Raw genomic sequence first — 21,798 nt, forward strand, 5'->3', positions numbered from 1 at the left:
GAAGAAGAAGAAGAAGAAGAAGAAGAAGAAGAAGAAGAAGAAGAAGAAGAAGAAGAAGAAGAAGAAAGTTCATTGGGTGTTTGCTGTGTAAGCCCTAATGATCTGAATTCAGTCTCTGTAACATATAATGGGAGAACTCCTAAAAGTTGTACTTGGCCCCTCCCCACACAACTGAAAAAATTAAATTAAAAATAATAATTGTCCTTCAAACATGTCACACAGCTCTTTGAACAAAACCACTATTTGGGCGGGCGGTGGTGGCACGTACCTTTAATATCAGCACTTGGGAGGCAGAGGCAGGCAGATCTATTAGTTTGAGGCTAGCCTGGTCTATAGAGTGAGTTCCAGTAGAGACAGGGCTACACAGAGAAACCCTGTCTTGCAAACAAACAAATAAACAAATAAAAATCAAAACAGAAAAACACTATTGATCAACAGTTTGCCAGAGTGGAGTATCACCTTAAGTAGTTGAGAGTACAATTTCACCTTGTTTTGTTTCTTTGAGACAGCATCTTGGTATGCAGTCCTGGCTGGCCTGGACATGGTACTCAAATGTAGCCTAGGCCAGCCTCAAAACCATGGTAACCATTCTCCACCAACTTCCAAGTGCTGGGATTTTAGGTATGAGTCACCATTTTCAGCTTTGAAGGTATGATTTTTGAATCCACAATTGAAGTCGTCAATGGAAATTTTATTCCATATAGCAAACATACATATATTTAACATCTGTTATAATAATTTTTGTCATTTGTCATAGACATTTAAAGTACTATTCTCCCTTCATCCTTCATCCCTAGGGCTAGGGAGTGAACACAGATACATATGCCAGGCACATATTCTTCACCAAGCTATAGCCAGAGCAATAGCTTATATTACATGTCTTGTTTGTTCTGTTTTGTTCTGTTTTGTTTTTGAGACGAGGTCTTATTCTATGTAGGCCTGCCTGGCCTGGAACTCATTTAAATAGACCAGACTGGTCTTGAACTCTTGGAGACCCACCTACCTCTGACTCTTGAGTGCTGAAATTAAAGGTATGCCCTACCACACCTGTCCAATGCAGAAATTTTTCCAGAGATCCTTAAAACATACTTAAAGTGACATTCAATATTCAGAGCCAGTCTTACACTCCGAAGTTAAGTCTATATCAAATTAGGGGCGCTGGCTTCCCCTAGGACTAGGTTCAATTCCCAGCACCTACATGGCAGCTCACAACTGTCAGTAACTCCAGTTCCAAGGGATTCAACACCCTCACACAGACATACGTGCAGACAAAACATCAATGCACATAAAATAAAAATAAATAGATTAGCTGAGCATCATAGTGCATGCCTCTAATTCCAGTATTCAAGAGGCAGAGGCAGATCTACAAAGATCTGTAGGCCAGCCAGGTCTACAGAGAGAGTTCCAGGAAAGCAAGGTCTCAGAGACACAGAGAAACACTATCTCAAAACAAAACAAAACACAGCCAGGTGGTGGTTGTGCATGCCTTTAATCCCAGCACTCGGGGGAAGACAGAAGGCAGATCTCTGTGAGTTCAAAGCCAGCCTGACCTACAGAGTGAGTTCCAGACAGGCTCCAAAGCTCCAAAGAAACCCTGTCTTAAAACAACACACACACACACACACACACACACACACACACAAAATCCAAGGCCACTGAAGAAAAATGTCCTATCCTCCCCAAGCAAATACTCAGTGATTTTTGTTGAGAACCAACTGTGGAATGGGAGCAGGGAACTTAATTATAAACCTGAGCAAATACAGTACCTGGATTTAAACCCAAGCTCTACAATTTGCTAGCTGTTTGCCTCTAGACAAGTTATTTCATTTCCACACAGAAATAGTGTCATCCACTTAACAGAGATCATGCAATAACCTTTGGCTGCTATTACTACTAGTAGTAAGTCATGGCTGCTTTTATTTAGAAAATCAAGACATATAGAGAGATACAAGTTTATGGTAGGCTTATATAACATGCCCCCTATTACTCATTCATTGACAAACATCTCTTACTACACATATGTGCCATCATACCTGGCTCAAATACCTCTTTTTAAAAACAAATACTTAGCCAAGCAGTGGTGGCACATACCTTTAATCCCAGCATTGAGGAGGCAGAGACAGGCAGATTTCTTTGAGTTCAAGGCCAGCCTGGTCTATAGAACAAGCTCCAGGACAGGCTCCAAAGCTACAGAGAAACCTTGTCTCGAAAAACCAAAAGAGACAAGGTTAGTTAATCACAACTCATACTTGCAAGACTTAGGAGGAAAGGGCTGAGTGTGGTGGCCCACACAATTAAGAGGTAGAGACAAGAAGATTAGACTCAGCCACATAGTGAGTTTGAGGTTAGCCTGAGCTACAAGAGAACCTGCCTCAAAAAAACAAACAAGAACCACAAAGAGTTTTAGGGCCAGCAAAATGGCTCAAGGTGGGAAGGCACGAGCTTACCAAGCCTAACTGAACTTGGAGTCTCCTGGGCCACATGGTGAAAGAAGAGCATCAATTCTAGCAGGTTTTTCTGATCTTCACATGAAAACTATGGCATGTACGTCACACATAAACACTAAATTTAAACAAATGGGAAGCAGAATCAGATGAACTCTGAGTTCAAGGTCAGTCTGGTCTACAGAGCCAGCTCCAGATCAGCCAGAGCTACTAGTGAGACCCTATCTCAAAAAGAGAAAAAAAAAAAATATCCTTAATAAAAACAAACTTGGTAGGGGTTGGAGAGATGGCTTAGAGGTTAAGAGAGAGGACCTGAGTTCAATTCCCAGCACCCACACGGCAGCTCACAACTGTGAGCTGTCTATAACTCTAGGTCTAGGAGATCTGGCTCCCTCACAAGGACATACCTACAGAACAAACACCAATGCACATAAAATAATAATAATAAGCTATTTATTTATTTATTTTATGGTTTTCCGAGACAATGTTTCTCTGTGTAGTTCTGTAGACCAGGCTGGCCTCGAACTCACAGAGATCCATCTGCCTCTGCTTCCCAAGTACTGGTATTAAAGGTGTGTGCCACCACCACCTGGCTAAATAAATTATTAAAAAAAAAGACAAAAATAAATATGGATGGGAAAAAAGAACAAAAGAACAATATATCTTAATAAGACACATACATTAAGCAATAAAATATATTAACAATGATATCAAGATGGATAGATACACATATATGTTTATGTTTAAATTTTGCACATATAAGCCTGTATATATTTCCTATATAGCCAAGTATCTTATAAATGAATATGAGGGCTGACATATAAAGATGCTTTCCACAAAAGCTTGGTAACCTGAGTTTGATCCTTGGGACCCATATAATAATGAGAGCCAAATCCACAAAGCTGTCCTCTGGCCTCCAAATGTACACACACCTCCCTCATTCCCATCATGCACAATACACAATAAATAATAATTTTTAAAAAACACGAATATGGCCACACATAGTGGTTCATCCCTTCAATCCCAGTACTAAGGAAGCAGAGGCAGTGGATTGCTCTGAGTTTGAGGTGAACCTGGTCGACATAGTGAATTCCAGGTTAGCCAGGGCTACAAAGTCAGATCTTATCCAAAAAAAAAAAAAAAAAAAAAAGAAAGAAAAGAGAGAAAGAAAGAAGCACCATACACAAGAATGTTTAAACGAGCATATTGTTTGTATAGGACAAGTCAGAGAAATATATGCATTTATGATGTCTTGATACCTGCTCTAACCCAGCACACCTGCCCAAGTGCCAGCTGCTATACCACACAAAAACCAAGCAGCCCCCACTTTAAAAAAAATTAGTCTGGGGGAGGGGAAAAAACTTAATCTGCAGTGCCATTATAGCACCAAGGAGGAAATGCGCCTTTCAGAGGCTCATCGCCAAACCCCTTACTTAAATAAGCCTCAAGAGATTGCACGTTACCTTAGGCCATCTGGGAGAGCTTCTTCTGACTTGGAAGCACATAAAGTAGAGGATTCCAAAGGACTGGGGGCACTGGCCCCAGGGTCAGCTACCTCAGAGGCCGCCATCTGCACTCTGGAAATTCAAAAAAGGACAGGATACAGGTTACAAAGCTGAAAACTTTCTTCTGCAGAATGCCCACTGCATTGGTTCCTCCAAGCACCAAGAACTAAAGCTCTGAAAAAAAACATCCGAGAGTGAGTATCTGCAGGAGGGCAATAAAAAACCCACTTCACACCCTAAGTCCCAGCTAGCACCAACCCTCAGGATAGGTCAGATGTACATAAATATCTAGAAGGCTATGCAAAGCCTTTACTTTCTCTCTTGACAGAAATACTGTCATTTAAAATAGATGACAATATGACATTAATTTTCCAAATGGTCCACTTTATCTACTACCATTTATAAAAGATGGCCTTTTTGGCCCACAATCAATATGTTTAAAAATCTTTTTGGCTGTTGCAGCCAAAGCATTCTCTATTAATTTAAGGGAAGGGTTTTTTGGGAGGTGTTTCCAAGAACAAGTCATACCATACTGGACCATCTCCACGGGGTGTCTTTTACCTTGTCAGTGTTCCTTCCCTATGGATGGGGATAGTCTGCTACCTGCCAGGGATAGACTAGCCAGTTACCATTAAGGCAAAACAGGTTGCTATTTGGTAACCCAGGGAGATGCTTTATTTTTATTTTTAAAAGCGCCCTTTATGCTGCAGAATAAACTCGGCCTTCTAAGAAGGTGGTGAAGATAGGATTAGTTCACATTCCTGTTCTTATTTTACAGTACCACAGGAATACCTCCGAACCCAGAAGAGTGCTTAAGAGCAGATACTGAGTCAGGCTCAAATAACAGTCACAGCTCAGCGCCTCAGTTTCCTCTCATAATAAAAAGCTTCAGGGTGAAAATGGGCCCTGAAACGCCATTGCTGTCTCAAATGCAAACACTCTGCCTCCAACAGGGTCGGGACCATAGCCTCTTACAGGGAACAAGGTCTGGGCCACCGATGCCCGCTAAACGAATACCTTTAAGCAAGGGTCATACGTGAAACTCCGCGGCTAGAGCCCAAAGCGATATGGGTGGGGGTCGCACATCTGGCTGGAGAGTCAGCCCAGTATGCCCAAGGGAATCCCGCAACCCGGTGGCGGTCACCAGCCAGGCGGCGACGCAGAAGGGGACAATGGGGGGAAGCAGCGCCGGGTGGTCGCCGCCACTCTTCTTCACAGGAGACCGCCCCTACGCCGGCCGCTAGCACCGGCCAGCGGCACATCCACCCCTGCCCCTCGGTCCTCACCGGTCGTCAGCCCCCGGTCCCCCCGCGTCCCACTCCCAGGCCGGGCTCCCGCCCCCGTCCCCGCCGCCCCCTCCCCGCCCCCCCGCCGCGCCCCCTAGTCCCGCCGCACCAGCCCGCGCGCCGCCCCGCACACACCTCCCGCGCCGCGCCCCCGGGGAGCAAAGGCGGGAGGGGGGGAGGGAAGGGACGCACCTGAGCGGGCGGAGAGGGGGAGGGGGCGGCCGAGCCTGGGGGAGGGGTCGAGCGCCGACCCGCGCGCGGCACCTCCCACTTCCGGCGGCGCGAGCGCAGGGGGCAAGACCGGGGCGACGAGAGGAGCGGCCCCGCGGAGTGCGCGCCGCCGGCGACGGCGCCCTCTGGCGGCTCACACGAGCAGCGCCCGGACCACGGGGCCGCCGCCGGAGAACCCTGAGACACAGAGGAGCCTGAGGGGGCGCGGGCCAGAGACTGCGACCCGGTGGAGGCGGAAGCCGCTCTGAGGAGGTTACGGGGAAGAGTCAAGGCCATGGCCGTCCGAGGGAGAAGAGCCGCGGGGGGTGTTTAGAGGTCGGAACCGAGACGGTCCTTTCAGAGGACGCCATGAAGAACGAAGGCCCTCTGGTGGAGGGGTCTTGTGGAGGAGGACTGGAGGACGCGGGGCGCCGAAGCCCGCACAGCCCGCACGGGCCCGCGGCGGAAGCGGTCGGCGGGAGTCGGCCGAGCGCCCGGTACTCGGCTCGCGGCGGGGCGAGAGTTCGCAGGCCCAGCCGCTGATTGGCTGCGGCGCCAGGCGGAAGTGATGTTGCTGTCAGTGGCTCCTCCGGCTCCCGGGAAGCCGCGAGTTTCCGCAGGGAGGCGGCGGCGGAGGAGGAGGAGGAGGCTGCTGCGGGTGAGTTGGAGAGTAGGTGTAGCGGGCTGGACCTCGGAAATCCGGGTGGCCCTGGACTGGAGCGGACGGCACAGGCGGAGGAGGAGCTGCGCCGAGGGCACCTTGGGACCTGGCGTGCTCTTCCCCAACGGGACGGGGCCTCCGGGTCTGAGGTTCCGGGTAGCATAGGTCCTGATGAGAGAGGGGCGCATTGCACAGAGCAACCGAGGCCGCTGGGAGGGGCCGCCAGTGGAACCCACGTTCTCTGCTTGCCCTGGTTCCTTTGAGCAAGGTGAAGGGGCTTGAAGGGCAGTGGTTAAAGAGCAGAATCTTGAACCGGGGAGATGTCCTTCTTCCTTGATAACTAAATGCTGTTTTGATGGGCCTAGTAGTTGAGGAATTGGGGGAGGGGGGTGTCTGCTCTCGGGACCCGGAAGCCCGAGGATAAGGGCTGCTATCCCCCTGGGCAACAGGAAAAGCTCGGGTTCTCTTGCAGAAATCTGGGGTGGAACCTCCAGAGACTGTAGGAGCTTGCCAGGGTGAGTGGCTGCTCTCTAAGCAGATTCGGGATTTACTTCTGTGAAGACCGGGGAAGATACCTAGCTATCCTGGGACAGTCGGAGGGGCGGGAGAGATGTAAGAGGGAATTGCCCTGGAAAGCCAGGGCATGGTGGCCCTCACATGTAATCACAGCAGTAGAGAGGTAGAAGCAAGAGGACCGTGAGTTCTCAACTGTTTATATAGAGAAAGTAAAAAAGTGGAAACAGAAATCAAGGGAAAGGGATGAGTTACATTAATGGGAACTTTTGGGAGCGGAGTGCTTAGTGGCATAACTTCTCTCCCTTTCCAAGGAGTCTTTGGTAAGACAGAGTACGTTTTCTAGAGTGTTCTAAGTTGGCCCCATCCGAGTGTGTGGGTGGGTACTAAGACTGCTCCAGGGAGGGCTCAGTAAGCAGTAGTGGCTTCTGCAGGAGCTCAGAAGCTCACATGAGCCTTGTCCCTTTCCTCCACAATGGCCACAGTTGCTTGCTGGTTCTGATTTGGCAGTTCTCTGGGTGTCCTCAGTGAAAAGCCGACTTGCTGAGACAGGGACAGCTCTTAGTCCTTCCTGCCAGTCAGTCCCACTCTTGCAGTTACCCACATGCATGTACGCCTGCTAGTTTTATTCTCTGTTTTCTGCTTGATTTCCCTGCCTGAGTTGCTGTGGACTGTATTGCTAGTTGCCTGGTAATGGGGTGCTAGCCTTTAAGTCCTGCTGAGCTTTTAGAGAAGAAAATGAGAAGAGAATGACATGATAGGTCAGGAAGTGGGGTACCTGGTTTTCATGTTGATGGGGCCGTGTTGTGAGGGACCTCTTCCAGTCTATGACTAATTTTACATCCCTGAAATGAAGCTTAACATTGCCCACTGCTCTGTCCCGGCCTTCACTACAGCTCCTGCCTTGCTGGCTATAGTGGGACACTTTCCCTCCATTCTTGGGGCCCACAGGTCTGCAGCTTGTGTTCCCAGTCAGCACTGCTCACAGTGAAGGTGACACCTTTCCTCCAGTTTCACAAAATGAATGTGACATGGTTACCCAGACCAAGACCTAAATTTCACAGAGAGCCCAGGTAGGAATGGGGCCCCGCTGTGGGAGTCAGAAGTCAGCTTGGAAAAAGATTAATGTTGTCTCTAAATAAGAGGGAGATGGAGCTGGGTATGGTGGCACATACCTGTAATCCCAGGCAGAGGGATTTGAGTCCATCCTGGTCTACATAGTGAATTCCAGGACAACCAGAGCTACATGATGAGTCTGTCATAAAAGAGGGAGGTGGGGTCCTGATGCTGTCAGTCATGGGAGTGATGTGTACTTTGAATACTCTGAGTGAGCTGCCTGAAACCCATGAGCACTTGGATGATGCAAGGCTATTGGGGCAGCAGGGATGGTCCTGTGCCACAGAAGGTCATCCCCTGGGGTTAGCCCTGGCTCATACTCCAGCTTGGGGCTAACATTTTGATTAGTGACAAATGTAGTTGGTAACTGACAGACCATAGCTACCCTGTGATCCCTGCAGTTGCTGCCTCTTTCTTTGCTGATATCCTGTCCCTTTGTCTGCAGCCTGCTGTTCTGATGCCGAAAGGGAGACAGAAAGTCCCACACTTGGATGCCCCCCTGGGCCTGCCCATCTGCCTCTGGCTGGAATTAGCTGGGCTCTTCTTTATGGTTCCCTGGGTCATGGGCCTGTCAGAAGCAGGTGGGCTTGACACCTTGGGTGCAGGGGGGCTAAGCTGGGCCGTACATCTGGACAGCCTTGAAGGAGAGAGGAAGGAAGAGAGTCTGACGCAACAGGCAGATGCTGTGGCTCAGGCAGCAGGGCTGGTGAATGCTGGGCGCATTGGAGAGCTCCAGGGGCACTACCTCTTTGTCCAGCCAGCTGGGCACAGGCAAGCCATGGAGGTGGAGGCTATGCGGCAGCAGGCAGAGGCTGTGTTAGCCAGGCATGAAGCTGTGCGCTGGCATTCAGAGCAGAGGCTGCTGAAGCGGGCTAAGCGCAGCATCCACTTCAATGATCCCAAGTATCCTCAGCAGTGGCACCTGGTAAGTACAGCTCAGATAGACAGGGTCTGCTCTAGTGTACTTGACTGAGGGGCATGTCTGTGGACTGAGAGAGTTTGCTCTCAGCCCATACCTTTGCTGTCTGCCGTGAAGAGCAGCAGAGTGTTGTGGGTGTGTGTGCTCGGCTAGTCTACCCGGGCTCCTGTTCACCCTTCTGCTTTCTGTCCCTTTGGCTGAGCTGCTTCACCCTCTGTGCACCCCTGTAAAATGGAGCGTGTAGCAGCGTGTATATGAAGCACTCAGAAAAATGCCTTACACATGGTAACTGCTACCCTTATTGTGTAATAATTACCACTTAGCTCTTTTCACCCCAAGTTACCAGCAAGTGATGTCGAACTATCTTGGATACCAAGGAATGGAGGGCAGGACTCTTATGTGCCATTCTGTTAGTGCACTGTATTCGCCACTAACTTATTGGTCTATAATCTTGGTTTAGCTCTTCCAAGGGAAGGGGTAGCTTTAACTTGTCCCTCTGGGCCAAGCTATGTGTCCCTGGATTTCTCTGTCTCTCCTACAGAATAATCGACGAAGCCCAGGCAGAGACATCAATGTGACAGGTGTGTGGGAACGAAATGTAACTGGGCGAGGGGTGACAGTGGTGGTGGTGGACGATGGAGTGGAGCACACCATCCAGGACATTGCGCCCAACTATGTGAGTGGCCTGGAATGACCCCCTGCTGCCACATTACTCCTTTTCTTTGGTGTTACCTCCCTTTTGTTCCCTTTCCTAGAAAGTGCTGTGCCAAGCCAAACATCCTGGCTGGGAGGGGTGGAGGGTGGACAGTGTTTTTTCACTCTCCTTTCTCAGTCAGCTTTCCAGACTGGCAGTTAAGGCCCACAAGGTGACTTTTAGTCTATAGTAAGAGCAATTCCAGGCAATACTTCCTGCTTCCTGTTGTTACTGCTTCTTCCCTGGGGAGCAGGGAGTGGCCTTATAGGCTATTGCTTTCTCCTCAGAGGTTCTGAAAACTGACTAAGGTGTGTCTTTTAGAGAATCTGAGATCTCTTTTATCTTGGGTTTCCCCCAGCAAGAGGGGTGCTTTGCTAAAAGCCTTGGCCCCTCTCAGTTGTTCCCCAGTGTCCTTGGCTCCTATCTTATAACCCTTGTTTGCTCAAGGTGATGGACTTGCTAACTCTGACTTAAGAGGTGGAAATTCCTAGTTCCTGTTCTCTATGACATTTAGAAACTGACCCATTCTAACCAGTAAGTGACCACTTGTTGGCCCCTCAATGTTTCAGAGCCCAGAGGGTAGCTATGACCTCAACTCCAATGACCCAGATCCTATGCCTCACCCTGATGCGGAGAATGGTAACCACCATGGGACTCGGTGTGCAGGAGAAATTGCAGCTGTGCCCAACAACAGCTTCTGTGCAGTGGGTGTGGCCTATGGGAGCCGAATAGCAGGTAACTCATGCTTCCCCTATGCTTGGGAAGCTCCTGGGACACAGTGGTCATTTTCTATCCTCTTCCCCATTCTGAAAATTTCTTTTTCCCATCCTCAATGTCTGTAGCCTACAGTAAAGAGTAAGAATGAGTTGATGAATTCATTGACTTCAGAGCCGTGGTATTTCAAATGGGCTTTTTAGCAACAGTATTTATTTTACAGTATAAAACAGGTAAACGTGGAAATGCCCCTGTTGTGGGCTGGAGGTCCCAAGCTGCACCTGCTCAAGTCTCCTTCCTGTTTCTGATTATGGCCCGGATCACTGTAACAACTCCTTCAACCTGACTATGCTCTGCTAGTGTTTCTCATCAGTTTGCCTTCCACTACTCCACATCTATGGGGGCTGCTCTCCGAGTCCCACTTTCCAGTCTCCTGCTCTCCATTCTTTCCAGAGAGCCTAGACTCCAGCTGGAGATAGTTCTATGGTGCATTCCTCTCTCTGACTTGTGAATCAAGGGGGAAAGTATGAGCACTACCCCTGGATCCTGATGACAACCTGGGAACCTGCAACCTCAACTGGCTGGCTGTAACCCTCATGCTCTCCAGCAGGGGGCCTCAGCACTCTGCAAATGAGACTACGGAAGAGGCCAGAAACCCTCAGGGTTCAAGCCCCTTCTGAAATTTCCACTTGTCCTTACCTTGTCACCACAATGTGGCCAACTCCATTTTAGATGGGGATAGCAAAGATAATGAGTGCTATTCACTTAATCCTTTATTGTGTCAAGCACAAGCTAGGTGTTTCATGTGAAATGCCAAGCTAAGGGGAAATATAGTGCTTCCCACCTCCCAGGATCATTAGATCTAAGTTCAAGCATGATAGGAAAAGACACCTTTGAAAGCTAGGCATGGTGGTATATAATTGTCTAGCCAAAATCCCAGAACTTGGCAAGTAGAAGCAGGAGGGTCAGGTTCATCCGCTGCTATGTATTAAGTTTAAGGTAAACATGCTTTCTGGGACCCTGTCTTTAAAAAAAAAAATAAATTTTTGAACTAGTAATATGTATATATTGTGTAATGATCCATACTACAGAAGAGGGGTTGATATGTAGCTCTGTGAAGTGTTGTCATGCAAGCATGAGGACCCGAGTTCAATCCCAGGCACCCGTGTAAAAAGCTGGAAATGAGTGGGTACTTTTTTGATTCCAGTGTTGGAAGACAGAAACAGATGAATCCCTAGGTTCACTGGCCAGCCAGCCTAACTTAATTGGCAAGCCCTGGGTCTCAATAAGAGACCCTGTGTCAAAAACAACGAGGGTTTTGAAGAATGATACCTGAGATATTTTGCCTCCAAACACACACACACACACATATATATATACATATATACATAATACATTCATACCCCCACACATATTTAGCCATGAAACATGCACACACAAAAGTACAAAAAACATATAGGGAAAGTAAGTCTTCTACATACACCTCCCTACCACCTGGCAGCCCACTTGGAGAATATGTACTATTTCTAGTTTCTTAGTGAGGAGCTGGTGTCTCTTCAATGCCCAGGTATCCGAGTGCTGGATGGACCACTCACAGACAGTATGGAGGCTGTGGCATTCAACAAGCACTATCAGATCAATGACATCTACAGCTGCAGGTAAGGAGAGCTGCAGGTGAGAGGGTGAGAGCCTGGAGTGTGTGGGACAGATCTTCAACAGAAGCTTAGCAAAGCAGGCTACCTGTGGTGTAGCAGGGGGTCCGTGCTTGGACTCAGCTAATAAGGCTGTTTTCCTCATTTATCTAGATCCCCAGCCTCGGTCCTCAGTGTTAAACACTCGTCACTCTAGTAATCAGGTCGCCACACAGAATGCCCCAACATGCCTACATTGTCTAAACTCACAAGGCTCTTAGAAGAAAGTGGGCTGAACCTCAGTACCTCCTTCAAAACTGCACATGAAGCTTTAGACTGTGGATCAAGTGGCTGGATAAGAGGAACTTAGGGTGGGAGCCCCCATTCTTACTAATAGAGCCTATTCTTCCCCAAAACTAATACCTTTCTTAAATTCTTAAATTTTATTTATTATTAGTGGGAAGGGGTTGTATGCCCATGCCATGGTCAGACAGAGGACTACTTTGTATAGACAGTTTTCTCCTTCTACTTTTATATGGCTCCAGAGATCAAACTCAAGTCAGTAGACTTACACAGTAAGCATCTTTACTGCTGAGACATCTCATAGGCCGTACTCAGGAACCAAGAACTTGCCAGGCATGATAACACATACCTTTAACACATCCAGCACTCAGGAGCAGAGGCAGGTGGATCTGTGAATTTGAACCAGCCTGGTCTACATGAGTTCTAGGACAGCTAGGGCTATATAGTCAGACCTTGTCTCAACAACAACCAAGGGGGGGGGGGGGGACTTAGATCTGGAGAGACTGGTTGGTGACCAAGAACACTTAATGCTCTTGCAGAGGACCTGGTTTAGGTTCCCAGCATCCACATGGTGGTTCACAACCCTCTGTCACTCCAGTTTGAGGGTCTCTGATACCTGGCCTCCTCAGGCAGTCTGCAGATGTTGTACTTATACATACATTGTACATACACTCACACACATAAAATTTGATTAAAAAAAGATTTAAAAGCATATGTAATTTGAACAACTCTAATCATCATCTACTACAACCTAGTAGTAGATCTGTAGATCACAGGAATGATCCTGCTCCTGTTCCACTATGTATCTTCTGCTTCCTGGGACCTGAGAAAGAGAAGACAGGATAAAGTCATCCTAAATTGGGGAGATTTCTAAGTAAAAGAAGAACTTTTTACTTCCATTTTTCACTTTGGAAGAAAATGGACCCTTGATACCATGTGTCTTTTAATCATGGGGTTCCTTAGGAGAAGAGTAAAAGCTGCAGGCAGAAGAGTGGTCTGATAGAACAGAGACCCTAACTGGGTAGCTCCAACTTGGTTCCACCGTTCCCTTTGCATATTTCAACAGCTGGGGCCCAGATGATGATGGGAAGACAGTGGATGGTCCTCACCAGCTCGGAAAGGTAACTGAGGTGTATAGAGACTGGGAAACTTAATATCCTCTTCATTCAGTTCTAGAAGAAACACCAATCAAACCCTCTTCCCACCTCACCCTCGTAGTCCCCAGATTGCACCATTTAGCATAGCTGTGCCATCCATCCTTTCAAGAAAGAGTGCCTTCCTCAGGATGGACCAGTGGAAGGGATGGAATGGCTTTCAGCTTGTTTCTCTTGAATCTCATTCTGGGTTTCTGCTCCTCGCCCTGCTCTGTCATCTGATAAGAAGAATATATTTGTCAAATACTCTTTAACTCTTAGCTTTCTCCCACCTTGTGTCTGTGTCTAAATCTCCTTCCCCCTTGCCCAGTGCCCTTTCCATTTTCCTTTCCTAGAAGTGGGAGGAGAAGAGACCTGGTCCAGTAGGTACAGGTCTTTTTATTAGCTCCTTGACTAATGGCCTGACATTTTTGTTCTTCAGGCCGCCTTACAACACGGAGTGATGGCTGGTCGCCAGGGCTTTGGGAGTATCTTTGTGGTTGCCAGCGGTAATGGGGGCCAGCACAATGACAACTGCAACTATGATGGCTATGCCAACTCCATCTACACTGTCACAATAGGTAGTGATCTAGAGACTGTGGGAATGGGGTCAGTGGGTGTTTTTTGCATCTCACTTCACTGTTTATCTAAACGTATAACCATGGTCATTTCTTGGAGGTCAGATAGGACTAACCTAGCTCCTGCAGACTCTCAGAAGTTATCTGAGACATGTTCAGCCATTCCCCAGAAATCACCCACCTGTCTCCACTACTGTTCGGATGGGTTTGATCTCCTCTCTGGTCTCTTTCCATGGCCACTGGCTTGAAGCTGCCTCTGGCTACCCTTTAACCTGAATTAAGGACACTTGGCTTACACTCCCAATCATAGAGTTGTCGTTCCATTTTTATTATTATTTCCTTATTTGACTTTGTACCTAGATCACGAGAGAGTGTCCCCACCGCTCTCCACCACTGCATTCTACTTCCTTCCTACCCCTTCCATGATGTGGCCTTTCCACATGTCTTTAGTGTGACTTACAGTAGATCTTACTAAATATTGAAAACAAATGACTAAGTACAGAGGCAGAAGGCCACTGATTTTGCCTGAAGCCGGTGGGAAGAGTGGTATGGTGCAAGAATTCCCTCTGCCGGGGCTGGAGAGATGGCTCAGTGGTTAAGAGCATTGCCTGCTCTTCTGAAGGTCCTGAGTTAAATTCCCGGCAACCACATGGTGGCTCACAACCATCTGTAATGAGGTCTGGTGCCCTCTTCTGGCATGGGGGTGTACATGCAGGAGGCACATTGTGTACGTAATAAATCTTTAAAAAAAAAAAAAAAAAAGAATTCCCTCTGCCTGTTGAGGCTGCCTGCCCACATGCAGATGAGGACTGGTCCTTCTTTCAACTCAGGGCAGACCATATGGTGCCAGCCATAGGAGCCACTCCTTAAGTGAGAGTCTGTCTCACTTTTTCGTGCCAGGTGCTGTGGATGAGGAGGGACGGATGCCTTTTTATGCAGAGGAGTGTGCCTCCATGCTGGCAGTTACTTTCAGTGGTGGAGACAAGATGCTTCGGAGCATTGTGAGTGCTTTGGGGACCCTTCTTACAAGGTTCCTCTCTGGGATCTATGCGGTGGTGGTGGGGTGCTTGAAGACAAGGGCTGATCCTGTACCCGAGGCTGGCTTGGGACTCCTTGAATGTGCAAGCCATTTTCCTGATATGGCCTCCCACGTGTTGAGAGTACAGGTGTGATGCCATATACCTGGTAAAACATTTCTTTTTTTCCCCTCTAACCTGTTCTTGAGATAGGGTCTCATATAAACTAGGCTCGCCTTGAATTCACTATGTATCTGAGAATGACCTTGAATTCCTGATCCTCCTGCATTAGTGGTTTTGATCTTAAACTTTTTAACTTGGTAATAGGATCCATGTGGTAGAATTTGGACTTTTACTACTTTTTGTGGGCTGAGGTCATGGAGCAGTGTTGTTCAGTCCCTTTATAAATCCTAACTACCTTGTTCCTCAGGAATAAAGACAGTGCTTATCTCAGGGATGCACAGCATAAGAAGTTGGAGCTAGCTTGTATCAGTGTGATCCCATCCTTCCCTAGAGCTGTGATTAAAGTCAAAGCCTGAGAACACACTTCTGTAGCCCACACAACCATTGAAGGACTCTAGGAGCTCTGCTGGGCTCCAGCCCAGCCTATATAAATCAGGCCTCCTAACCACAGTCCTAGAGCAAGCACCCTGTATGTCTCTGTTGCCACTAACAGTGTCAAGTGAGAACAGAAGACTCCAGGCCAGAGCTGGGCAGGAGCCAGGTGGTTGTAAGCTTTTGCCAGTGGCCAGTTGGGAGGTCTCTGGGGCCACTGGGAATTAAGCAGCTTCATCTTCACACAGAGTCAAGTTTATTTTCCAGAATGAAAAGTTTGTTGTGCCAGTAAATGACTTCTGGTCAACACAATGTTCCAAGGCTTTGTGCCAGTTGACCCCCACCCCAGGGAGACCAGAGAAGGGAGCAGACAAAAGTGAAAAGCAAGATGGTTACGGGCAGCCTGGGACTCCATAGCCTGTGTTAGGAAGAACAGGAACTTATTCTGCTCTTTACCACCTGGCAGAGCTCTGGGACCTGCCCTCTCCTGCCCCCTGCACGGGGCCTAAGAAGGCTCTGTAGCAGAATCACTGTTGCTCAGCATGGCCTGGCTTTGCCCTCCCAACTCAATGCAGTTTCTCACCCTCACCCTCACCCCCACCTTCCATCTGAACTATAATTTGTCTGGATTTGAAGAGTGACTATTCAGCCAAGTTCCCATCTTTGGAATGCCCTTGCTTTGGCAACCTCATGTTTGTGTGACCAGGCAACTGGATGGAGGGTAAGGGCCAGGGGAATAGGCTTCCCACATCTGGCTTCTTGCCCAGGGAGCTTCCCTAGCTTTTCCTAGTGCTGTGTGATGTTCTTGCCATTATGGGCAAGTTCACAGACTTCACATCTGTACTCTAGACTATCACTGTGGGGCTGTTTCCTTAACAGGAAAAAATCAATCTGCTCCTTGGCATCAACCAGACTTCCTTTCTCGTTAAGACTACAACTTGGCTTGTCTTTCCCTTCCTTTGAGAGTGCACAGTGTCTGGGTGAAAATTACATCTTTTGGCAGCTGTTGTAACAGCTGGGAAGGGGGGCTGGGAATGCAAAGACAGCTCTCGCAGGAGTTGGCATCCTGGTATCTGACCCACAAGAAAAGTTTGAAAGAAAAAAGTCCTAGCCTGTACTGGCTTTATGTGAGGGAGCAGGTTTAGCAGGGCTTGCTCAACTAAATGTTTGATGTGCTTTCATGATGGGGCATGAAAAGAACTTGATACCAAATAGATACTCTCTTTCCCGACTTCCATGTCTCGTCTGAGAAACATGAGTAGGAAAGAGGGGCTCACAGAAACCCAACCAAGACACCAACCAGAGCAGGAGAGCAGCTTGTCCTGAGGTTGGTCTATTGGCCAGTTGGCATGGCAGATAAGGCATGGTGATACTGAAACTGTAGCAAACTTAAAGCAAGGCTGCAATAATCTTCTTGGGGAACATGCTCTCACCAGTTACTCTCCCAGTTCCAGCTAGGACTCAGTAGCAGCTCTGGCCACTTTTTTGGCTAGCTGGGTTATGGATAGTTGGGTAGAGAATTTGGGAATGAAATGATAAAGGATTAGAGAAGCAAGAATCAGGAAACTCCTGTACCCACATCTCACGTGCCTATCTCCTTTTCCTACATTTGTGCCTCTAAAGTCACTCTTCAGTTTCTGCCATCTCGAGATCCCAAAGGCCAGGGGACTAAGGGTCTCCTATGCCTGGTCCTCTGTGCATAAGGAAAGTTACAGCTCTTGAAAGGGCATGGCCACCTGTTTGGAGGACTGTCCTATTCCCCTTCTCTAGTGTCTAACCCCTCCCCACTCCTTATCTTATTCCACTTTGCAGGTGACCACTGACTGGGACCTTCAGAAGGGCACTGGCTGCACAGAAGGCCACACAGGGACCTCTGCTGCAGCTCCTCTGGCAGCTGGCATGATAGCCCTCATGCTGCAGGTGCGGCCCTGCCTCACATGGCGGGACATCCAGCACATCATTGTCTTCACAGCCACCCAGGTTAGAGCCGGCAACTAGCTAGCAAGTGCCCAGCCCACCCGATTCCAGGGTTTGACTGTCAGGAGACTCCAGTGTCAGAACATCTCAAATGGTGGGTGGGTATATGAAACACTTTCTTGGTGAGAAATGTACAGCATGGGTGCAAGGACCATCAATATCACAGAGCAGAGCCCACCCATCCCTCTTCTGCTCAGGCCATCTACCTAAGATGAGCTCTGGCAGGGCACTCTCACTTGGGAGCTGGTCCTCTCGGCTCCTTTTCAGGAAACAGGCCACTCAGGTAGTGAGATCCTGGGGCTTTGATCTTTTATCTCAGCTTTTTTCTTTCTTTCTCTCTCTCTCTTTTTTTTTTTTTTTTTTTTTTTTTTTTTTTTTTTTTGAGGGAAACTATTCATCCCCAGTCACCTCAGTGTGAAAGTCTGGACTGAATCTGTTGGCCGGCAGATAGAGAGAAGGGAGTCCTGCAATGTTTCACCAGTACCTCTGTTCTTTCAGTATGAGGATCATCATGCAGACTGGCTCACCAATGCGGCTGGCTTCAGCCACAGCCATCAGCATGGTTTCGGCCTCCTCAATGCCTGGAGACTCGTCAATGCAGCCAAGGTGAACAAGGCGTGGGCCAGCAGGGCACCCTGCAGAGAGAGACTGAGGGAAGGCTACCTGATGCCTAAACATTGCCTGGCATTTTACAGGCACTTGACCACTGTAGCCCTCATCCTGGCTGATAACCATCTTATCAGTGAAAAACAGAAATTCCCAAGCTGCTGAAGTAGCGCTTGAATATAGTCAGGGTATCAGTAGTTCAGGTTCTCCCCTTCCATTCTAGGATGCCATTTTCTCTGATTCCTTAACTTGGTGTTCTCAGGAGCATTGGGGGTGCGAAGGAACTTCGAGTGAAAGGGTAGGATGACAGAAAAGCTAGAGAGTTAGATAGACCTTAAAGATCTTACGGAGGGTGGGTGTAAGAATGGAATTACAATATTACAGTAAGCTTTGTTTGTTAATTGCTGTCTCTTTCCTTGAATAGATCTGGACATCTGTCCCTTACTTAGCCTCCTATGTCAGCCCCGTGCTAAAAGAAAATAAGGCTGTTCCTCGGTCCCCCCATTCCCTGGAGGTGCTATGGAATGGTAAGCCTTCAGCACAAGGGGTTAATCTTAGGTCTAAGGCTTGAAGCGGGTGATGGGGAAGCTATGCTAAGCTCATCCTCCCTGCCCAGTTCTCCCCCTTCCTTCAGGAGCTGAGCTGCAGCCAAACCTGTGGAGTTTTCTTTGACCATTTTAGGGCATGTTGCTGCTTCTGAGTTGGCTGGCCCCCTGGCTGCTTAACAAGACCTTTCTCCTGAGTTCCTAATAGAAAGGAGCTGTGAGCAATGCTCTAGGAAGGCAGTGGGTAGAATGGGAGTGGGGCTCTGGGAGCCTCAGCAGGAGTTGAAAGAAGTGCCTTTGACTTTCATGCTAAGATCTTGCCAAACAGCCCTATCCAGCCTGGTGGCCTGAGCACGAAGGAGAGGAATGTGAGACTTTGGTTCTCAAGCTCCTCCAGAGAAAACCAGATGCAGTCTCTTAGGGGTGAGACAGGCATAAGTATAGGCCCCTGGGGCTAGGGTTGCCTACTATCCTCTTACTCCATGACTTTCCTTTATAAGGTCCGTATGAAGGAGTAAAAGGCATCTTCTAAGCCAGGGGGTGTGGTTGTATATTGAACACAGAGGTGGAAACCCTTCCAAGAAAAACAGGAAGCTAGATGAAGATGTTTTGCTCAGTGACCCTCTGCCTGCATGGTGCTTATGATAGAACCCAGTGCCTCATATATGCTAAACACATACTCTGTCATTAAGCTATACGCCAGCCTTTCTATGTTCACATTGCCCGGTTGTTCCTACCCTTAGCCTCATGGACCAATTTTTTTCCCTTGAGAAATTTTGATAAGCAGAGATATTTGCTACTTTTTGTGAATATTGAGGTATGTTGTGCCTCACTTATGTCAAAACTCTGTCCTTATTTTTCCTGTGCCCCTTGAAAGTGTTCAAAACAGAGACATGGTGTCTAATAGAAGGAATGACCAAAGGAGGAGGGACCTTGGGTGGGAGGATAGGGCAGCTTCCTTCCATGGAGGCTTCAGTGAGAAAGGTCGAGTGCCTTTCTCCCTAAGCATATCCCATTCCTGCCAGTTTCCCTGTGCATGGAGGGAGACCTAGGGCCTAGGGAACACATTTTTCAGTAAAAGGCATGCTGTCTTGGGAAGGGCAGAAAACATACCCAGGAATGTAGTTCTGGGAAGCCCCTGGCCCTCACACACTGTCTGTGAGATCGTGAGCCTTTTAACCTTTACTCCATCCAGGGCTGTTTCCTGCACTTGTATCAGATGACCAAGTAGACTTGGAGGGTCAGAGACCTCTCTAGCTGTGTCATCCTCTGCTTCTCATTATCCAGGGAATGTTGCCGCTTAAGTCTGACATCTTCCATAGGTTAGAAGGCATCTGGCAATTGCTTGTTGGTCACTAGAACATAGAAAGGATAGGTGTTCTGATAGAAAGAGTGGGGTGTAGGGAAGTGAAGACAGCGGGATGCGGAAGAGGGAGGTAAAGATCCCGGAGTCTGACTAGTGGAGTCCTTTACTAGGGTGGTAAGCAGACCCACCTGCCCACTCCGAAAGCCAGGAAAAGAGACTTCTTGCCCTGAATACATTCAACCCTCGATAGAACAAAACAGAGCAGGTGTAAGCCTGAAGACTGACTGGTGGTTGAAAAAGTGCAATTCACATGGTACTGAACTGAGCAGGTCAGCCACCAGCAGTCTAGACACCCATCCCCTACCATCCGGGATGGTCCAGACACCTCAGACACCTCATCCCTGACAACCACAGATATAACAGCCCCTTATAGCCCTTTTAGCCACAGATAGCACAGACCCTATTCCCTAGAGCCAAGCCATAGTCTTCAAGCAAGATCAGGCTGACTAGGCCTGGGGCTAGAAGCAAACTTTTTGAGAGGCAGAGGAAAGCTGAGCATGATGATACCTGTCTGTAATCCTAGCACTTGTGTGTCAGAGGACAGGAGAATCACTGCAAGTTCAGCTTGGTTTATATAGTGAGTTCCAGGCAAGCCAGGGCTGCAAAGAGAGATCCTGCAATCCCCCCAAAAAGGGGAATGGAGCCAGGCAGAAGAAGGAGCTGAGCATCCAGACAGTAGCAGAAGAGGTGAAACAACCCTAAAGGGTTCAGAGCATTGTTAATAAGAACTTTTAGCCATAATGGAGATGTCCAGATTTGTGCAGCTATTGAGTCAGTTGGACATTTCAAATGTAGCTAGTGTGACCAAGGAACTGATCTCCTCCCCTCCCCAAGACAGGGTTTCTCTGTGTAACAGCCCTGACTGCCCAGGAACTCATTCTGTAGACCAGACTGGACTCGAACTCACAAAGATTCACCTGCCTCTGCCTCCCGGATGCTGGGATTAAAGACATGCGCCACCACCGACTGGCATATTACACAACTTCTTGTCGTACCCCACCACTACCATTGTTTGCTCCCTCATCAGAGCTGCTGTGTTGTTTGACTTCAGCTCCTTCCTACACATGATTTCTCCATTTAAATCATATTCTGATCCCTCATGAAATAAGTAGAAAGGATAGAGATGTCATAACTTCTACTAGATTATGGAAACAAACAGAGTTTGGTAATTTCTGGATAGAGGATAAAAGGTTAAAACGGAAAAAAAGAAAAATAAAAAACTTGCCGAAGACAATAATTTTAATATGTGATAATAGAGGATGACCATTTTCTTAGAGTTTCTAGTGCTGTTAAAACACTGATCAAGGCCAGGTAGTGGGGGCACACTCCTCTAATCCTAGCACTTGGGAGGCCAAGGCTGACGGATCTCTCTGAGTTTGAGGCCAGCCTGTTCTACAGAGCGAGTTCCAGGACAGGGTCTAAAGCTACATAGAGAAACCCTGTCTCAAAAAACAAAAACAAAAACAGACAGACAAGACAGAACAAAACAAAAAAACACTGTGATGAAAAGCAGTATGGGAAAGAAAGGGTTTGTGTCAGTTTGTAGATTACACAATGGTTTGTGAAGGGAAGTCAGGGCAGAAATCTGGAAGAAACTGAAGCTGAGGCCACAGAAGAATACTGCTTAGAGGTTGCTCTGCATGGCTTGCTCAGCCTGGTTTCTTGTATAATTCATGACCACCTGTCCAAGGGTGTAACTACCCTCCTGCATGGGCTGAACCCACCCACATCAATCAAGAAAATATTCCATAGGCCAATCTGGTGGGGACATTTTTAATTGAGGTTCCCTCTTCCCAGATGACTCTTTCTTGTGTCAAGTTAACAGAAAAACAAACAAACAAACAAAAAATAAAACCAGCTAGTGTTCAAACTAGTTGTCAATTTTAGGCATTAACTTATTTAATTCTGCTAGAAATAACAGTTTACTCACATGCTCTATCACCCAGGTCCCTATCAACAGAATTAAAAGTCGGATGTATGCTGTAGGCGTACTATATGCTGTAGGCGTACTGTGTGTGTGTGTGTG

General features: G+C 47.8%; 2 protein-coding genes across 12 annotated transcripts in view; one reads left to right on the forward strand and one right to left on the reverse strand.

The window, feature by feature from the left end:
* The window catches only part of Rnf214 (ring finger protein 214), a 48,760-nt gene extending 43,190 nt beyond the window's left edge, over window positions 1-5,570 (reverse strand). For 4 of the 7 annotated variants that reach the window (XM_050156394.1, XM_050156393.1, XM_050156391.1 and 1 more), the window contains exons 1-2: window positions 5,428-5,570; window positions 3,908-4,021 (exon numbers count right to left, since the gene is read on the reverse strand). In XM_050156394.1, coding sequence (XP_050012351.1) covers window positions 3,908-4,014 — 107 coding nt within the window. In that variant the 5' untranslated portion in view covers window positions 4,015-4,021; window positions 5,428-5,570. The other 3 variants (XM_050156389.1, XM_050156390.1, XM_050156392.1) reach the window with 3 other exon arrangements.
* Window positions 5,571-5,969: 399 nt separating this feature from the next.
* The window catches only part of Pcsk7 (proprotein convertase subtilisin/kexin type 7), a 25,515-nt gene continuing 9,686 nt past the window's right edge, over window positions 5,970-21,798 (forward strand). For 2 of the 5 annotated variants that reach the window (XM_050156382.1, XM_050156385.1), the window contains exons 1-12: window positions 5,973-6,103; window positions 7,571-7,692; window positions 8,181-8,660; window positions 9,196-9,330; window positions 9,918-10,083; window positions 11,630-11,720; window positions 13,063-13,117; window positions 13,572-13,710; window positions 14,608-14,708; window positions 17,091-17,258; window positions 17,754-17,861; window positions 18,286-18,388. In XM_050156382.1, the coding sequence (XP_050012339.1) occupies window positions 8,193-8,660; window positions 9,196-9,330; window positions 9,918-10,083; window positions 11,630-11,720; window positions 13,063-13,117; window positions 13,572-13,710; window positions 14,608-14,708; window positions 17,091-17,258; window positions 17,754-17,861; window positions 18,286-18,388 (1,534 nt within the window). In that variant the 5' untranslated portion in view covers window positions 5,973-6,103; window positions 7,571-7,692; window positions 8,181-8,192. The other 3 variants (XM_050156384.1, XM_050156383.1, XM_050156386.1) reach the window with 3 other exon arrangements.

This window comes from Alexandromys fortis, unplaced genomic scaffold (assembly GCF_014885135.2).
Source record: "Alexandromys fortis isolate MF-2015 unplaced genomic scaffold, M_Fortis_MF-2015_v1.1 scaffold_89, whole genome shotgun sequence".
Classification (NCBI taxonomy): Eukaryota; Metazoa; Chordata; class Mammalia; order Rodentia; family Cricetidae; genus Alexandromys; species Alexandromys fortis.